This window comes from Odontesthes bonariensis, chromosome 12, assembly GCF_027942865.1.
Source record: "Odontesthes bonariensis isolate fOdoBon6 chromosome 12, fOdoBon6.hap1, whole genome shotgun sequence".
Taxonomy (NCBI): Eukaryota; Metazoa; Chordata; class Actinopteri; order Atheriniformes; family Atherinopsidae; genus Odontesthes; species Odontesthes bonariensis.
In genome coordinates, this window is record NC_134517.1 from 32394875 (window position 1) to 32409965 (window position 15091).

A 15091-nucleotide genomic window follows, 5' to 3' on the forward strand; every position below is an offset into this window, starting at 1 on the left:
TGGAGATTAATTTCACAAGTTCATTTTCTAAACATCTCGTAACATTTTAGGTTGAATTATATGCATTTTGATATCTAGAATTTACAGGAAATCTAATTCAATAAACAGGCTGGTACCTTTCAGGTAAATTCTCGGGTTTAACAAAAACAAAAGTAAAATCTTTAATTTGCTGAGCTGCCAGGTTTACTAGTTATTTTCTAGACAATAAGTTCTTCTTTTATGTCTTAAGAGCAGATGTATGATATTAGTAAAGGGTATTCTGGTGTTCCTGCCTTTCCAAAGCAAGTGTCCCTGGTCCATTCTGAGGGTTTTATTGTTCTTGACACAAATAGATATCTTTAGTGTATATTTTGTTGTCCATCTTACTTCACCCTCAACTCGTTGTGATGACATACTGTGAGTGCCTGAGGTAATATAGCTTTTGGTAACTAAACCAAAGCATGACACAAGCATGACACAAGCATTACATAGCGGTGGAATGTGACTGCACGTGTTTCTTCACTTCACCAGGTTTGTTACAGCCAATGGGAAAATGTCCCAATTACTTTTTAAAATTTTTTTCTTCTTCCTGTCTATTTGTAATTGCTCACTTTTGAAACAGGTACTGTTTCACAAGGCCGGGGTTTACTTAATCTTTTTGTTTTTTTATGGGTCATACTACAATTATATTCAATTTACAAAATAAGTTAATTATGATTACACACCCATCCAGTGCACAGAAACTGACTGATAATAGAAGACAGAAAAACAACTGCGTGTACAATGGGAGGGTAAACTAAACAGACAAATCATTCCATACTTGATAAGCAACTGAGTGTTTTTGGGTTGTATATTCCTGTTTTAATTATTATCACATAGATATTTTTATCATGTTATGACTCTGTTTTTAGTTGACTTGCGCTGCCTGTCTGAAACGTTGTGTTGCTTTTGTCTTGGCCGAGGCAGAGTTGCACAAGAGAACAAAATAGGAAAATTAAATTAAAAATAGTTGAAAAAAATGCAACTCTTATTTCAATTGAATTGATTTGATTAATAAAAACTAGTTTATTGAGATATATATATAATTACTTTTTAATGTTAGAATTATTATTTCATTCATGATTAAAAATTATATTAAAATAATACACAAAACTAGAATTTAAACAGGCAAAACGTGTAACAAACGTACAGTTACTGAGGTATAATCAATTTATATTTAAGGTTAGGAGTACGGTATTTTAAATGTTTTTAAAATGAGTGTTTTTTTTTATTTTTTATTTATACATTTTAATGTTTATGTCTATTTCATTTTGTGTATTTACCCAACATTTGACTTTTTCTGAGTCCTCTGTGTAAGTATCTATTTAACCAAAAGTGCATGTGCAACGTTGCAACGAATATCCTTGACAGAAATTACATCTTTTTTAACCAATAGCTTTCCTTAAAACTACAGTTACGTAATCATAATAGAAGTTGAGGGACCAATCACTAGACAGAAGGCGGGGCTTTGAGGGTTATAATTTGTGTGCGTGCGCGTGCTCGTCCGCGTGTTCGCTATCACTTCTACTGGAGGCAGTCATGTGACTACCGACGTCGAACACCGATTGGCAGAGCTAAGCAGAGGGCGTGCCGACGGTGGCGGCGTGCGTTTGCCTATGTGACACAATTACAACAACTTTGAGCCGCTGGTTGGGGAAGTTTGCGATATTATCAAAAAACACTCACTCCTACAACCCAACATTACATCAACTTCATGCATAAATTGGGACTGGAATACACGCTGTGTTTTGATGTACAATGACGAGTGTGGAGGGGAACTTGAAAGGATCATTTCCTTGAGGATTTGGCAAGAATTACGCTACGCCCCGTTTTAATCCTGGATAGGTGTGCAACTGTTCCGTTGTTACTGCGTTCTGCCGGAGTTGCTCGGTCCCGCTGATCTGCCCTTTCCTTCTCCATGAAATCGTGCGGAGTGTCGCTCACCGCCGCTGCTGCCCGGAGTCTCGGCGTTGCTGGTAATGACGAGGAGAAAATGGCGTCGGGAAAAGCGACTGAAATCGAAGAGGACTTTCCGAAGCTAACAGCGCAAGAGAAAGAGAGCCTGGTCGGAATTGACAGGTTAGATTGTGTCTTGTGTGAACGGTCTCGCCCGCTTCTTTTCTGCAATTTATATTTCCTTCGCGCAGTTTCAAACAACAAATATGATTGCCCCCCACCCCCCCTCCAAGTAATACGGAACCGCCTGTGCGTTGTCTGTCCTTTACTTGCAGTTCACTGTTTGGATTTCATGGGCTTCAAGAAGATGGCGCCAGAACGAAGGCCTTGCTGTTAAAGGTATGCCACTGAAAAGGATCACAGCCGCCTCTCCCCGTTATCTCCTCTGATGAGTACACATCCCACCTGAAATAAGTGGTACAGACCTCCTAACGCCACTCTTGTGTTTGACGAGTTTAGCCTCAATTTCCCCCAACTTTGATGCTGAGCCAGCGGCTGACTGGACAGCCAGCCTTCACTTGTGGTTTATTGCACACACACCAGGCAAAATCGACACTGCCAAGCTCATAAAGAAACGACTCACGTTTATTCCGTGAACGTGAATTCCCATGAAACACGCATAAAGTAGTAGACACAACACCGCGCCACGGTGATACTGCTGCATGCATCTCCGCCCTGCTGGAGGTGTCAACGGCTGTTGAGAGACTGTGCTAAGGGATAGCTTTATATCGACAGTTGAAACACACTTGAAATAGCAAACATATCCTTATCCGTTTTAATGCAAAGAAAATACATTAACATAACAGCTGCTATTACTTTCCAGCGTATATTTGGTGACATAGTTGCAAAGCGTAGGACACCACGGGGATAAATATAACATCTCGCTACCCAACTTGTGCATTCATCTGGCAAAAGTGTGACAGCATGTCATACGGCGAGGTTAGTGCATACTTTGTTGACGTTCAGGGAGAGGTAACTCTGTAAATTAATAGAAATACTCGTCACACCAACAAGCCGTCCCATCCTCACACGGCGGCAGCCAGAGTTTGGGTCGTGCGTCAGCTCGCGCAGGTAGCATGTAGCGGCTAACTGTCCAGCGGTTTGCACTCTTCTGCACCCGCACCAAACGCTCATTTGCACCCTTCCAACGTGACACCGCCGACCAAAACAAATGCCAAGCGTGAATTTAAACTTTCAAAAATAATGGCTGGCTTGGCTCGGCTCAAGATGGCGGTGATAGGAAGAAAATACACAGGAAAGATTTGCTAGCCAACTAGCATCTGTGGCTAGGCTAACCTTCATTCGGATGAAAGATAATCACGACGAAGGCGTTGAGTGTTTATAACAAAGATGACTGATTGAAGCGGAAGCCAGAGGCACCCACCGGAGTGACTGTGCAGTGCTTGATGTTTACACACCAGCCGTGTTCATGCAGCCCATGTTGCTGCCATTAAGCTGCCTGTGCTCGGTGTGTTTCTTCAACATGTGGCTTCTGTGTTTCTTGTTTAAGGGATAGCTGGGGACATTGTTTTGTCTGGGTGTGCTGTCAGATTAGGCCCAGCCACGGTCAGTTATTGCTGTTATTCTTATTGTACTCCTCCACTCTGCTGGCACCTGGAAAAGCAGATAAGCCTTAAAGATAATACTTAATAATATGACTCATACAATCTGGTTTTGGGACGTTTCTTCTTCATAACATCACATCTATCAAACTGTATCACATTAAATCATTTTATGTTTCTGTGTAATGTTTCAAATGTTAATATATTCCATTTAGCCACTTCTTTCTGGACCATACCATTTATGGGGGAAGGGAGAGCATTTGTTTTGGTGTGAAGCACTGTGTAAACTGTAAAAAAGAGGAAACACCGGTAAACTTGAGTAAGACTAACTGATTTTTAGCCCTGTCCCAGCTGCAGCATGAGGGCAGGTGGGAGAACAGTGGCCTAATAATTCAATTTGACACAAAGGGGTTTATTTAACAGATCCACACAGACCGTCACAGTTGGCACATAACTGCCCGATCACAACCGTTTGAGCTGACCACAATCAGTTTGAATAACCATGACAATTGTTTCTGTTCAGCTGCACGAAACCAGTTGGAAGAAATGTACAAATGTCATAATTTAATCACTATGACAATGTTGTTTCATAGCATCAGAACCACCTTGTTCTGTGATGCATATACGATGAAAATAAATAGATCTTGATGAAACATATGCAGATGTGCCCCAGTAAAGATACTTTATTAAAATGAGCAATTTGAATAAGAAATATTTATTGTAAAATTAGAATTAAGAAAGAAGATTAGGGGTGTATCTATAGATCGTAACAAATGATGTAGAGGTGCCTGTACAGTGTAAAAAAGCTTTTCCATCATCACATACTCACTGTGGACCTGCAGGGATGTTTGAGTGTTTCTTGCTTCCCTGATACCATGTGATTGTTTTTAAATGATGTCATTGTTTTCAATACACCCAGCATTTTACTTTTTAAATATTTTTATCATAAGATCAAAGTTAACAATTTACATTAAGAGTCAGATAAATTCCCTTTCAAATGGTTTATTACATGTTTTAGTTACTGTAGAAGCGGCAAATTTCAGTTTTTTTTTTTTTCAATTTTGTCTTAGCCTTTTTAGGAGATTGCTCTCAAGCTTATTTCAGGTTTTAGAAAGTTTTTGTCTGTCCTAAGGGGATGACCGTTGACGTCATGGATGTAGTTGCACAGCATCATCATTATGTTTGGTTAGGCTAATACATGTAAACCCACTAATACAAGGCCGTTGACTCCCTTCAGTGTGCTATATATATATAAATATATATAAATAAAGCCAATCAAAATCTATCCAGGACCATGGTCTTTTCATGGTGGAGCTGATGGGCCGGTCCAAGGCTCAGCTTGACTGTTTTATCATTCCTATTCTCTATAGTAAATGTAGATGAACACTGATGCCCTGTGCGCTGCTTCTGGTTGCCCTTTGTTCTCTGAAAGCAGCCACTCTTAGCCGCAGGCGACCACCTGTTAAACATTGCAAATTGAGCAAGCTAGTTAAAATGACCTGCGGCACAATGGCAGGCGGTCTGGCACTGCTGAAGTTCTGCTGTTTATTCTTTACTTTCGATGATTGCCGAGTTATCATCAAACTGATGTTGACTCATACAAAAGTATGAAGAAAATCCTGAAAAGGAGATGGCTGTGGTAACAGAGTTGTGGATTCTCCCAACTCCTCGTGCTGAAATCCATTTTGGGGGCCAGAGTGCACGCCGCGTGGCTGTTAAAAGAACGTAGTCTCTCAGCATCGTGGGTGCTCTCATTGCTCATTGCATCACTGTTTTTGGTGTTGAGGAGCCCTCATATTTCCATCACTGCCAATCTAAACCACAGCTGATAAACCCAAGACTGCTACAGTGTCATTTGGTGGACTTTAGGCCACTCGTATCCTTTCCCTTGGCAGTGGACAGCTAGAGCGTAGATAATTTGTGCTGTTTAAAAGGAGCTTTTGAGAGGTGATGCTTCATATTTTCAGCCAAAAGATAGTGGTCAAATATATACCCGTACTAATCTGAAAGTATTAGTCACAAACATTAAAAGGAAGAAAACTAACCGTCAGTTGGCAGTTGTTTTCATGACAATTATTACAAAAAACTCCATGATAACCTATAGCTCTAATCTCACAGTTTTAAGTTGGTATTTTTTTTGATCACTCTTATAAGTTGGGTCTTTTTGTCTATAGTGTTGTGATTATAAGAGCCAGCCTCAGTTTTCTGATGCTCGAGAACTGTGACAAATCTACGCTGTTGTTGGCAGACACTGCCTGCTGAATATAAGGGACTTTTAGCTGTGCGTATTAAATAAACACTTTCAATATCGATCCTATGTTGACGCAGATGCGTGGGGTTCAGAGGCAGAAGATGCTGCTTTCAAGTTCCTTAAAGGATAAGACCGGTTTTTTGACATTGGGCCCTTGATTTCACATTATAACATGATGTTCTACTCACCCCTGCTTGTTGTTGAACATTTGGAGCTGTTCCGAAGATATTTGAGAGGCGTCTGGCTGCTCTCTTGAGATATTCGGCCATGAAACGGTTTCCTATGGGCAAGTTTATACAGGCACAAACTATGCTGTTTATAATTTATTAATTACTCTACACTAGCACTGATAACGTGGAGGTGCGTCGCTTACTTAAAAAAATCCGGGTTACTGTAATTTTGAATTTTTGTCGTAAAGTGGGTGTTACTGACGTCCTCGTCGTGCTACTGCCACAGACAGCCCACAGACCTGCTGCCTATTTATTCATTCGGCTAAAATTCAAAATTAGTAACCCGGATTTTTTTAAGTAAGCGACGCACCTCCACGTTATCAGTGCTAGTGTAGAGTAATTAATAAATTATAAACAGCATAGTTTGTGCCTGTATAAACTTGCCCATAGGAAACCGTTTCATGGCCGAATATCTCAAGAGAGCAGCCAGACGCCTCGCGAATATCTTCGGAACAGCTCCAAATGACCAACAACAAGCAGGGGTGAGTAGAACATCATGTTATAATGTGAAATCAAGGGCCCAATGTCAAAAAACCGGTCTTATCCTTTAATGTAGAAATAAATATGAGAAATATTGTATGTTGGCTGCCGCCACCAGTTAGATGAGCAGATGTTCCATTGGCAGCACCTGTGAGTCTGAGAGAGTTTGGTTTTCTGTGCTTATGTTAATAACACAAACACTGACATTTTTCTGATGGTACAGACGAATAAAAGGTCTGGTAAATTTCAGGCGGTCCTTTTTGCTTCAGGCGTTCAGACTTTTGAGAAATACATTTCTGAAGTACAGTATTTGATTTTAGGAAGTTGTAGTTGGCATCTGTTTTATTTCAGTGACTGCAGACCTTAACAAGACTGGCATCAGTTGAAGGCAATGCCTTTTCAGATCATGAATTTCCAAGTTTGAATACGTTACATCTAACATGAACGTTTGTGTGCTTTCAGATATGCACACACACAGTCTTACACACTTAACGTCTCCTCTGTGGCTGCAGTTTGGCCTATCGAGGCTCATTTGTTTAGTCGTTGTTTAAATACTGACTTTTAAGGTCCATATTTGGGCATTCGGCTGGCACTATGCAAATATCTCAAAATGGACTGAAAGAACAAACCTCTTTAGCAGCGTGAACCAACTATGTCATCTTTCATCACCTTCAGCTACTGGCCAAACCACGAAGAACAAGTTGTAATGAGAATTTGCATTTAACTTTGGCTTCTTACACCCTGATCATTTTCTGTAATGTGCATGAGTTGCACCAAACACTTCAGCGGCCGTCTTTTCCCGTGTTTAACTCTTCACTGCTGTTTGCCTCTTGTTTAGGCTGTTAGCTGCTATGATGCCCTCATCCTAAAAGCAGAGGGGAAAGTGGACCCTGACATTTTCTGCCAGCTTGGCCACTTCAATCTCCTGCTGGAGGACTATCCAAAAGGTGAGTCTCTCTCTCCACGTGTGAGCAGTCCTGCCTGTTTTTCTTCTGCATCTCAGGATCAGCTCACATAGTTTTTTGATGAGAAGTAATTTGATTTGCACTTTTTTTCTTCATTCATGCTGCTAAAAATCACAGACTTGCCGACTGGGAATGTTCCCAAAGTGTTAAAGTGTAGCTAAATTGAATCTCCTGTTCTTTTTTACATTGTAACTAAGTGTTATCTCATTGTTCCCTCATCCCTTTTTTTTTCCCATCACAGCATTATCCGCATATCAGAGGTACTTCAGTTTACAGTCGGACTACTGGAAGGTGAGCTTGCATGCAAAGAAAACAAATGAAACGCATATAACGTTAAAGCTTATTTTTTTCTATACGCACTGTTTTTTTCATGGGACTGACTGAAATGTTGCCCCGTATTTTGTGTAAAAGTTGCGTTGGATTGAACAGAAACCGAAGTTTTTGGCAGCCACTCGTGCATAGACTGTGTAACTAGATGAAAGGAAATGTTCTCAGCCTCTGTCCTCCCATTTCCATCCTCGGATAGCTTCAACAGAATTTACAAGTTTATGGTGACCTTGTGTGTATTTCCTGTTAGGAGTTGCTCTGCTTTTGTTATTGTGCACTAACACGTGATTTAAGGTCCCAGTGATCTGATATTCAGAGCATTGTTTTCATTAGTGTAGATTATTATGAAAGTGTCAACGCTTTGGGCTGTTAATTACTAACATGAAGAACTGAGTTTAAGAAGAGGGATAATTTGACAGCAAGAAACAAATGAAAACCTTTAACGAGGCATTCAGGAGCTTCTGTAGATCATCTAAAAATAATAAACAGAAAGAGGCCATGTTGTTCATGACCAAATACAGCCCAGCTTCGTGTGTGCCGTACGCTTTTTTGCATAATATCCTGCTTCCTGGACTTTCTAACCCTAACTTAAACCAAATGCAGAATTTCTAGTCATGATGGCGTGTCTCCCTGGGAACAATATCCTCTGGTGTGCTGGCTGTGTGATGGGACACCTCTCGGTAAAATCTGGACCTGGTTCTCCAGACGCTCTCCGCAGAACATGTGGTGTCTCTTTGGCACCGTTCACTTCCTTTTGCTACTTTAGCCGGCAGCATTAGTGCACGAGTACAAAAACAGTGAAGAGTCTAAAAGTCCCCCCCCCCCCCCTCACTTACACACAAGGTCACCCTAGACTTCTCAAGTTTCTATTGGCTGTGGCTCAGAAGGTAAAGCCGGTTATCCACCCAACCTGTCGTCCTGTCCTAGCGTATCATCTGTGTGCGAGTGTGTGTATATGTGATGGAATGAAATAAAAAGCATTGAGGGAACGTGTGGCTGGATCTGTAAAGCACTCTTAAGTGAGCCAGAAAAGTTTGACATTACAGCTGGATTGAGATGCGGTCCATTTGAATGTCACACATGAGTAAAACTGGATGACCTGCATCATTTGTGGGATTTATTCTTCTGAGCTGGTGTTTCTGTGCAACTTAAACTGCCAAAGCAGTGCTCGTGGCGGAGCTTGTAGCCCACTGGCCATGTTTACGGGCACAGCAATATTTCCATATTGACCTGATTAAGATCTCAACACAATACTGGAAAGTTTACATTTTAGAAAAACCTCAACACAAAAAGAGGAATTTTTGGAGTAAGCAATAATCAAATGAAGCTATGTGAAGTATGTCGATCTGAGTCGCGTTATGTAGCGCGTGGGGCCCATGCGCCTTAATCACGCTATTGTTTCCTGCACAGCATTTCCCAGCACACACCTCTTTACGATGCAAATGAACCGTCCAGATGTGAGACCCACCTAGCTTTACGTTTGTATAGTGAGTCCTGCTTTAATCTGCCTCTTAACCTGGTTTGTTGGCTTCATCACGTTAGTTAAAGCAAGCTGAATACTGGATCCGGTTGTTTTGGACCGCCTGCTCCTGCCAACAATGTTAAAACCGCCTGCCCCCACAGGCCTTACATCCTGTGGGATCCCTCTCCCAATGCGCTCCAATAAGGATGTAATGAAGGCTTTGGATGGGTGCAAGCGTTTTAGTAGAGTAAGGAGACACAATGTGTGACCGAGTCACATGTCGGACTGTGTTAATTTTAAACAGGACAGCAGACAGAAGAGAAGATGTCAGTAGACGGTGTGTGCTGTCACTGAACCGACTGAAGGCCAACAGGCCCACGAATGTGTTAGAACTATAAAAACTCCTGCTCAGTTTTACCTTTGTTAAGGAGCTATTTGTTGCTCAGTAATCCAGAACAGCTGAAAATGGACATGATTGCAACCATGGTCCATCAGTATGTTATAGCAGATATGCTAAAGGTGGTATTTTTCCAAGTGTACCCTTTTTAACACTCTAGCTAAGAAGAACAATTTAAAGTGCAGTTTTAAGTCGCTGTGGAAGACGAAGGCTGAAAGCAGTGAGCACATCACACCACATGTTCTCTTTGAAGTTCATGTGTTCACCTTGTCGGCATATTGTAGCCTGTTTGCACAATATGCTACTGCGAAAACAAGTTTTTAGTAACTTTTTAATAATATTTCCTAAGGGGAAATATGTCTCTTAAGCCATTAAACAAGAAGTAAGGAAATTCTGCTCAGACACATTAGAATTTATGATGTATTAGAGTTGCATTGAATACCAACAGAACTTTCTTGGCTTAAGTTGGAGCAATAAAAAGTGATGACAGATAAACTACCACAGTTAAATCCTTAGATTCATAGCTTCAGTGACATATATAGACTTAGTCTGAGCAGTAATCAAGTCCATAGTCTCAGTCCCCAGCACCAGGATCAATTCATAGCCAGTGATGTTCCTTTTCTGCTAATAGCCTGGACTTGAATTGTGTGTTTGTCTGTGATATGATGGCGTCCGACCTGTCGTCTCGATATGAATGAATAGGCCCATTTGGTTTGATGTATAAACGTTTGGAACGACCATACATCAGAGAGTGCAGAGAGTTTAGTTGGATCAGATCCGACAGCTCTGGGTTCCTTTTCCAGATCTCTTCAAGCGCCATGATGGTTTAAAGCCCCACCTTCTGCTACATAAACTATCCATTTGCCTTAAGCTATTGTGTGTGTGTGTGTGTGTGTGTGTGTGTGTGTGTGTGTGTGTGTGTGTGTGTGTGTGTGTGTGTGTGTGTGTGTGTGTGTGTGTGTCAAAAGACCAGGCTGTGGCAGATGTTGACTCACTCGGCTATTTTAACAGCTCCCTTTTGCAGTAAAATTATGCAAGAATGTGTCAAAGTTGGGATGAGGTGTCATTTAAGTAATAAACTGAGGGATGCTTTGATGCCATCGAACTGCAGCTTTTAGCTTCTTTGCAACTTGTTCACTGTAGATATTTTGTATTGTGTTGTAAGGCTGTGTTGTTCTTTCTAACTCTTTCTAACTTTTCCCAGAATGCTGCCTTTTTATATGGCCTTGGGATGGTTTACTTCCATTACAACGCATTTCAGTGGTAAGTGCTTTCTCTTCTCTGCACGCAGAACCTATAATGCCTCTCTCATTTGTTTGTTTTTTGAACTAATGGAGGTTAAAGAAAGCTTTCCTTCCTCTGTAATGCATGCACTTTCTTTCTTACCATAAGTAGAATGAGAACATCGTCACAAATCACGAGATCTTTCAACCAGCAGCTCCAGTGCTAGGTCTGAACCAGTACCCAGTCTTTACTGGTGTAGAACTGGCTCCCGACCACAAACAATGGTTTCAGAGGAGCACAAACTATGGGCAGGTCTCGATCTAAGAAGGTCACCATAAAGCCATCTCCTAGTTTTATGGCCTCACAGGAATTAACACAACATATTAGCCCTGCTGTGGTTTGCCTATAAAGAAATGAAGTAGAAAGAGCACTTAAAATAGTGAATTAAATGATTAACACAAAGAAAAAAAGTCCCTCAAGTGTAGTAGATGATTATGTAGAACACACAGGAGGACGGCTTCTTTCAGAAAGTGTTGTGTTGTTCTTTACAATGCTGAGCTTTCTCTGTGTTGCTTCTTTAACTTCTCATCAGGGCGGATTCAGTTTTATTCGGTCTTTGCTGCCGCTTGACTTTGTATATCTTTGTGTTAGTCTCACACGGACTGCAGGAGAATTGATTTACTGTGCAGATCCTTTTTGTCAGATTGTAGTTGTGTGTTATGGCGTCAGAGCTTATGATTGATGCTGGGAATTTTGAGGTGAATCATTCAATTTGATTCCAGTTCTTGTTTTACGACTATTCGGTTCAGTACAAAATAAAGTGGTAATTCAGTTTGTGACATTAAAAACAAGTTGAAAAGTGGTCTACCTTTTTTCCCCGTGTGATTTTGAATTGTATTTTCACTGTTGTTTTATCGGTGGGACAGAGAGCAGCAGCATGTTCCTGTGAAACAAGTTAAAAGTAGCCCAGACGTGCTGTGTTCACCGTTCACACGTGGCGTAAAACTGCATTCAGTGTCATTCCCGAGCTTTTGCCATTTTGCATGGTATATCAACATCCCAGTTTTACTTGTACAGTGTTAGACTAAGTGTTATAACAACGTTCCGGTTTAAAAAAGAAACATTTCAAACATTCCAGTAACCTTAATGTACTTGTATTATGTGTAGTTTGCAAACTGTTTGCTGTAGCAATGGCTCTGATTGGACAACAGCATCTAGATTGGGACATTTTTACTCATTTATGGACAAGTCCCACCCAATAACAAGGTGTTAAACGCATGCCCCATTAAACAGGAGGGACATTAATAAAAGTAGGATATTCTTATCATTGTACTTTACAAGGGTTATTTAGTATGAGCTAAACAGACATATATAAACCTCCATCTGATGCTTTTGTAAAAGCACGTAAAAAATACTTTAAACCAAGTGTTCCTCAGCCTCTGCTTCAGTATACTAACTGCTGAGGTATAGCTTAATCCATAAAATCGATAAATGATGTATTTTGGCTCAGTTTTGTATGATTAATCCGGTACCTTTTGTTGTTCTACTTGTAGCTTGCCGGGTCTACATGTGCATATCGCGTTACGCCTTGCTCCTTCCTCCTCGGAACACTTTCGAATCCAAAGTGTTCCCAAACGCAGTAAACAGGACTGGCTGTACTTCCTGCGAAATTTCTTGCCGCTTTATATTAATGAGCTTTTTTTTTTTATTTTTCATTTGCAGCAACAAAGTCAAATCCCGGTGCTTCCCCAACAACTTGAAAACATAATCAGTACGGAAGCCTGAGGAGGGTGGGGGGGAAAAATGTGAAAACAAAATGAGTTTTGTCTAATTTGTGAATCAATTCAGAGTCTTAAGAAGAAAGAATCAAGGTCATCGTGCAAATATGTCCACCACTCCCACGCAGCCCTTTTTGTGATAACCACTGCGCTTCCTAAAATGTCTTTGAATGAACGCTGCAGCCAGAGTTGTAGGAATAGAGGCAGCAGTACCATAGCACAGCAGAACAATACTTAAATAAATCTAAGTATTTTAAGTTGTAAAACTCCTAACTTCCATCTGACTCGAACACTGATGTGTCCACAGAACCTAATCTCCACAAGTAGTGAAAATTGCACTACAACATTGACTGTTGAGATGATCCTAAAAGGACAGAAATTCTTAATTGTAATTATTGGCATGCGTTGGAGGAACTCTGACTCCATCCAGGCCAAATCGGCCACCTCAGTGGGAGCCTGGGTGTCCCACCGTGGTGCAGTTTCTTAACAGAGCAGAACTTTCAATGTGTACTCTTGGTCATAAGAATTACAGACTGATTTAGAAACTCGGTTTTTACCGTTTCCATCTACAACAGGCTTTGTAATCCTCATCAGTCTGTCAGTTGTCTTCAATCTTCTATGACTAATGAAGACTTCAACCTGTTTTTGTGTGTGTTTTAGATTGTTTGACATTGATTAAAGTGATACTCCGGAGTAGATTCAACCTGGGGTCATTTGAACCGTGATATCCAGCAAAGTAGCCCACCCGCAGTTTTTTCGATATTGGCTGAACATCAGCTGAGTTACTGAGTTATCCCGAATAGCTTCGTACAAGGGTTAATGGATCCTGGTCCGTATCTCCAAAATTACCACACTAAAATCACATGCCATGACACCAAACTTCTACAGTAGTACAAATATGGTCTGTACTCACCAAACGATGCATTTGGAAGTTTGAAAATAGTCCAGGAGTTTATTATTATCAACACAAGCCTGATAGCTTCTCTGCAGCTAAAGCTGCGTCGACGTCACTTCAGGGAGCTTCAAAGTAAGATGAGGGTTGATCTACTACTGTAGACAACAAAGCAAGGCTGCTCAATTTCTCCATTGATAAAATAATTTCACAACTCTACAACATAAAAATTCATAAAAAAACATGTAGAATATAGCATATACTTTGTTGTCTACAGTAGTAGATCAACCCTCATCTTACTTTGAAGCTCCCAGCGCCTTGGAGTGACGTCGACGCAGCTTTAGCTGCAGAGAAGCTATCAGGCTTGTGTTGATAATAATAAACTCCTGGACTATGTACAAACTTCCAAATGCATCGCTTTGTGAGTACAGACCATATTTGTACTACTGTAGAAGTTTGGTGTCATGGCATGTGATATTAGTGTGGTAATTTTGGAGATACTGCCAGGGTCCGTTAGCGCTTGTACTAAGCTATTCGGGATAACTCAGTAACTCAGCTGATGTTCAGCCAATATCGAAAAAACTGCGGGTGGGCTACTTGGCTGGATATCACGGTTCAAATGACCCCAGGTTGAATCTACTCCGGAGTATCACTTTAAGTGATTGCAAATGAACTTTTCAGAATTGTAGCTGGAAAATGGCTGTCGCAGTTATTCGGGATTGGCAGCATCATAAAATCTTTTTACTCCCTCATTGAGCAGTTTAAACAAGCCGTCGTGTGACCATGAACTAGTTTTGGAGTCCTTTCACGTCACTTTCAGACACTACGTTCATTTCTGATGGCTTCCAATGGGCTGTTCTGCTGTGATTAGCCCACTGCTTCCAAACCCCCTCATTCTGTTGTTACCCATACAGCTTTGCACCCATCCTGATGGTGTATTTTCATACATATCGGTCAGCCATAACATTAAAACCAGTTGCCTGAAACGGGTGTACCCCATAAAGTAAAAGTACTGTTACTTCAGAATAATATGACTCAAGTAAAAGTAAAAAGTAGTCATCCAAATAATTACTTGAGTGAGAGTATAAAAGTGCTTGGTGAAAAAACTACTCAAGTACTGAGTAAATGTTGAGTAACGTCTGATTTATTTGTTAACACAAGTATTCAATCAGACAGACAAAAATACAAAATAATCATCAAAATTAGAGTTCATTCAACTGATAAATTTTTTTTTTCATTTTTCATCTATTTCTTTTTTTGTTTGCTACGACTGTAAATTGTAAAGCTAACCCGTTCCGCCGCTGAGATTCAGTATGGTCACGTGACGAGACCGCACGGCTACGTTTGATTAGTGAAACACAGTCAGGTGGTAGAGCCTTTGGGGGAAGTCTCTCTCTCTGTCAGAATAAAACATTAAAATGAGGCGTACGCGGGGGGATAAAAATAATGAGGCGTAGAATACCAAAGAGGTAAGAAGAAAAGTAACCAGCTCGTTGTAGCCTAATGTAGCGGAGTAAGAGGACAGTTTCTGCTGCACACATCTACTCAA

General features: G+C 40.8%; 1 protein-coding gene across 1 annotated transcript in view; it reads left to right on the top strand.

The window, feature by feature from the left end:
• Window positions 1-1607: 1607 nt before the first annotated feature.
• The window catches only part of kdm6a (lysine (K)-specific demethylase 6A), a 46119-nt gene continuing 32635 nt past the window's right edge, over window positions 1608-15091 (top strand). Inside the window, exons 1-5 of the mRNA XM_075480154.1 lie at window positions 1608-2097; window positions 2250-2313; window positions 7336-7444; window positions 7704-7753; window positions 10853-10911. Coding sequence (XP_075336269.1) covers window positions 1937-2097; window positions 2250-2313; window positions 7336-7444; window positions 7704-7753; window positions 10853-10911 — 443 coding nt within the window. The 5' untranslated portion in view covers window positions 1608-1936. The remainder of the gene's footprint in view (window positions 2098-2249; window positions 2314-7335; window positions 7445-7703; window positions 7754-10852; window positions 10912-15091) is intronic.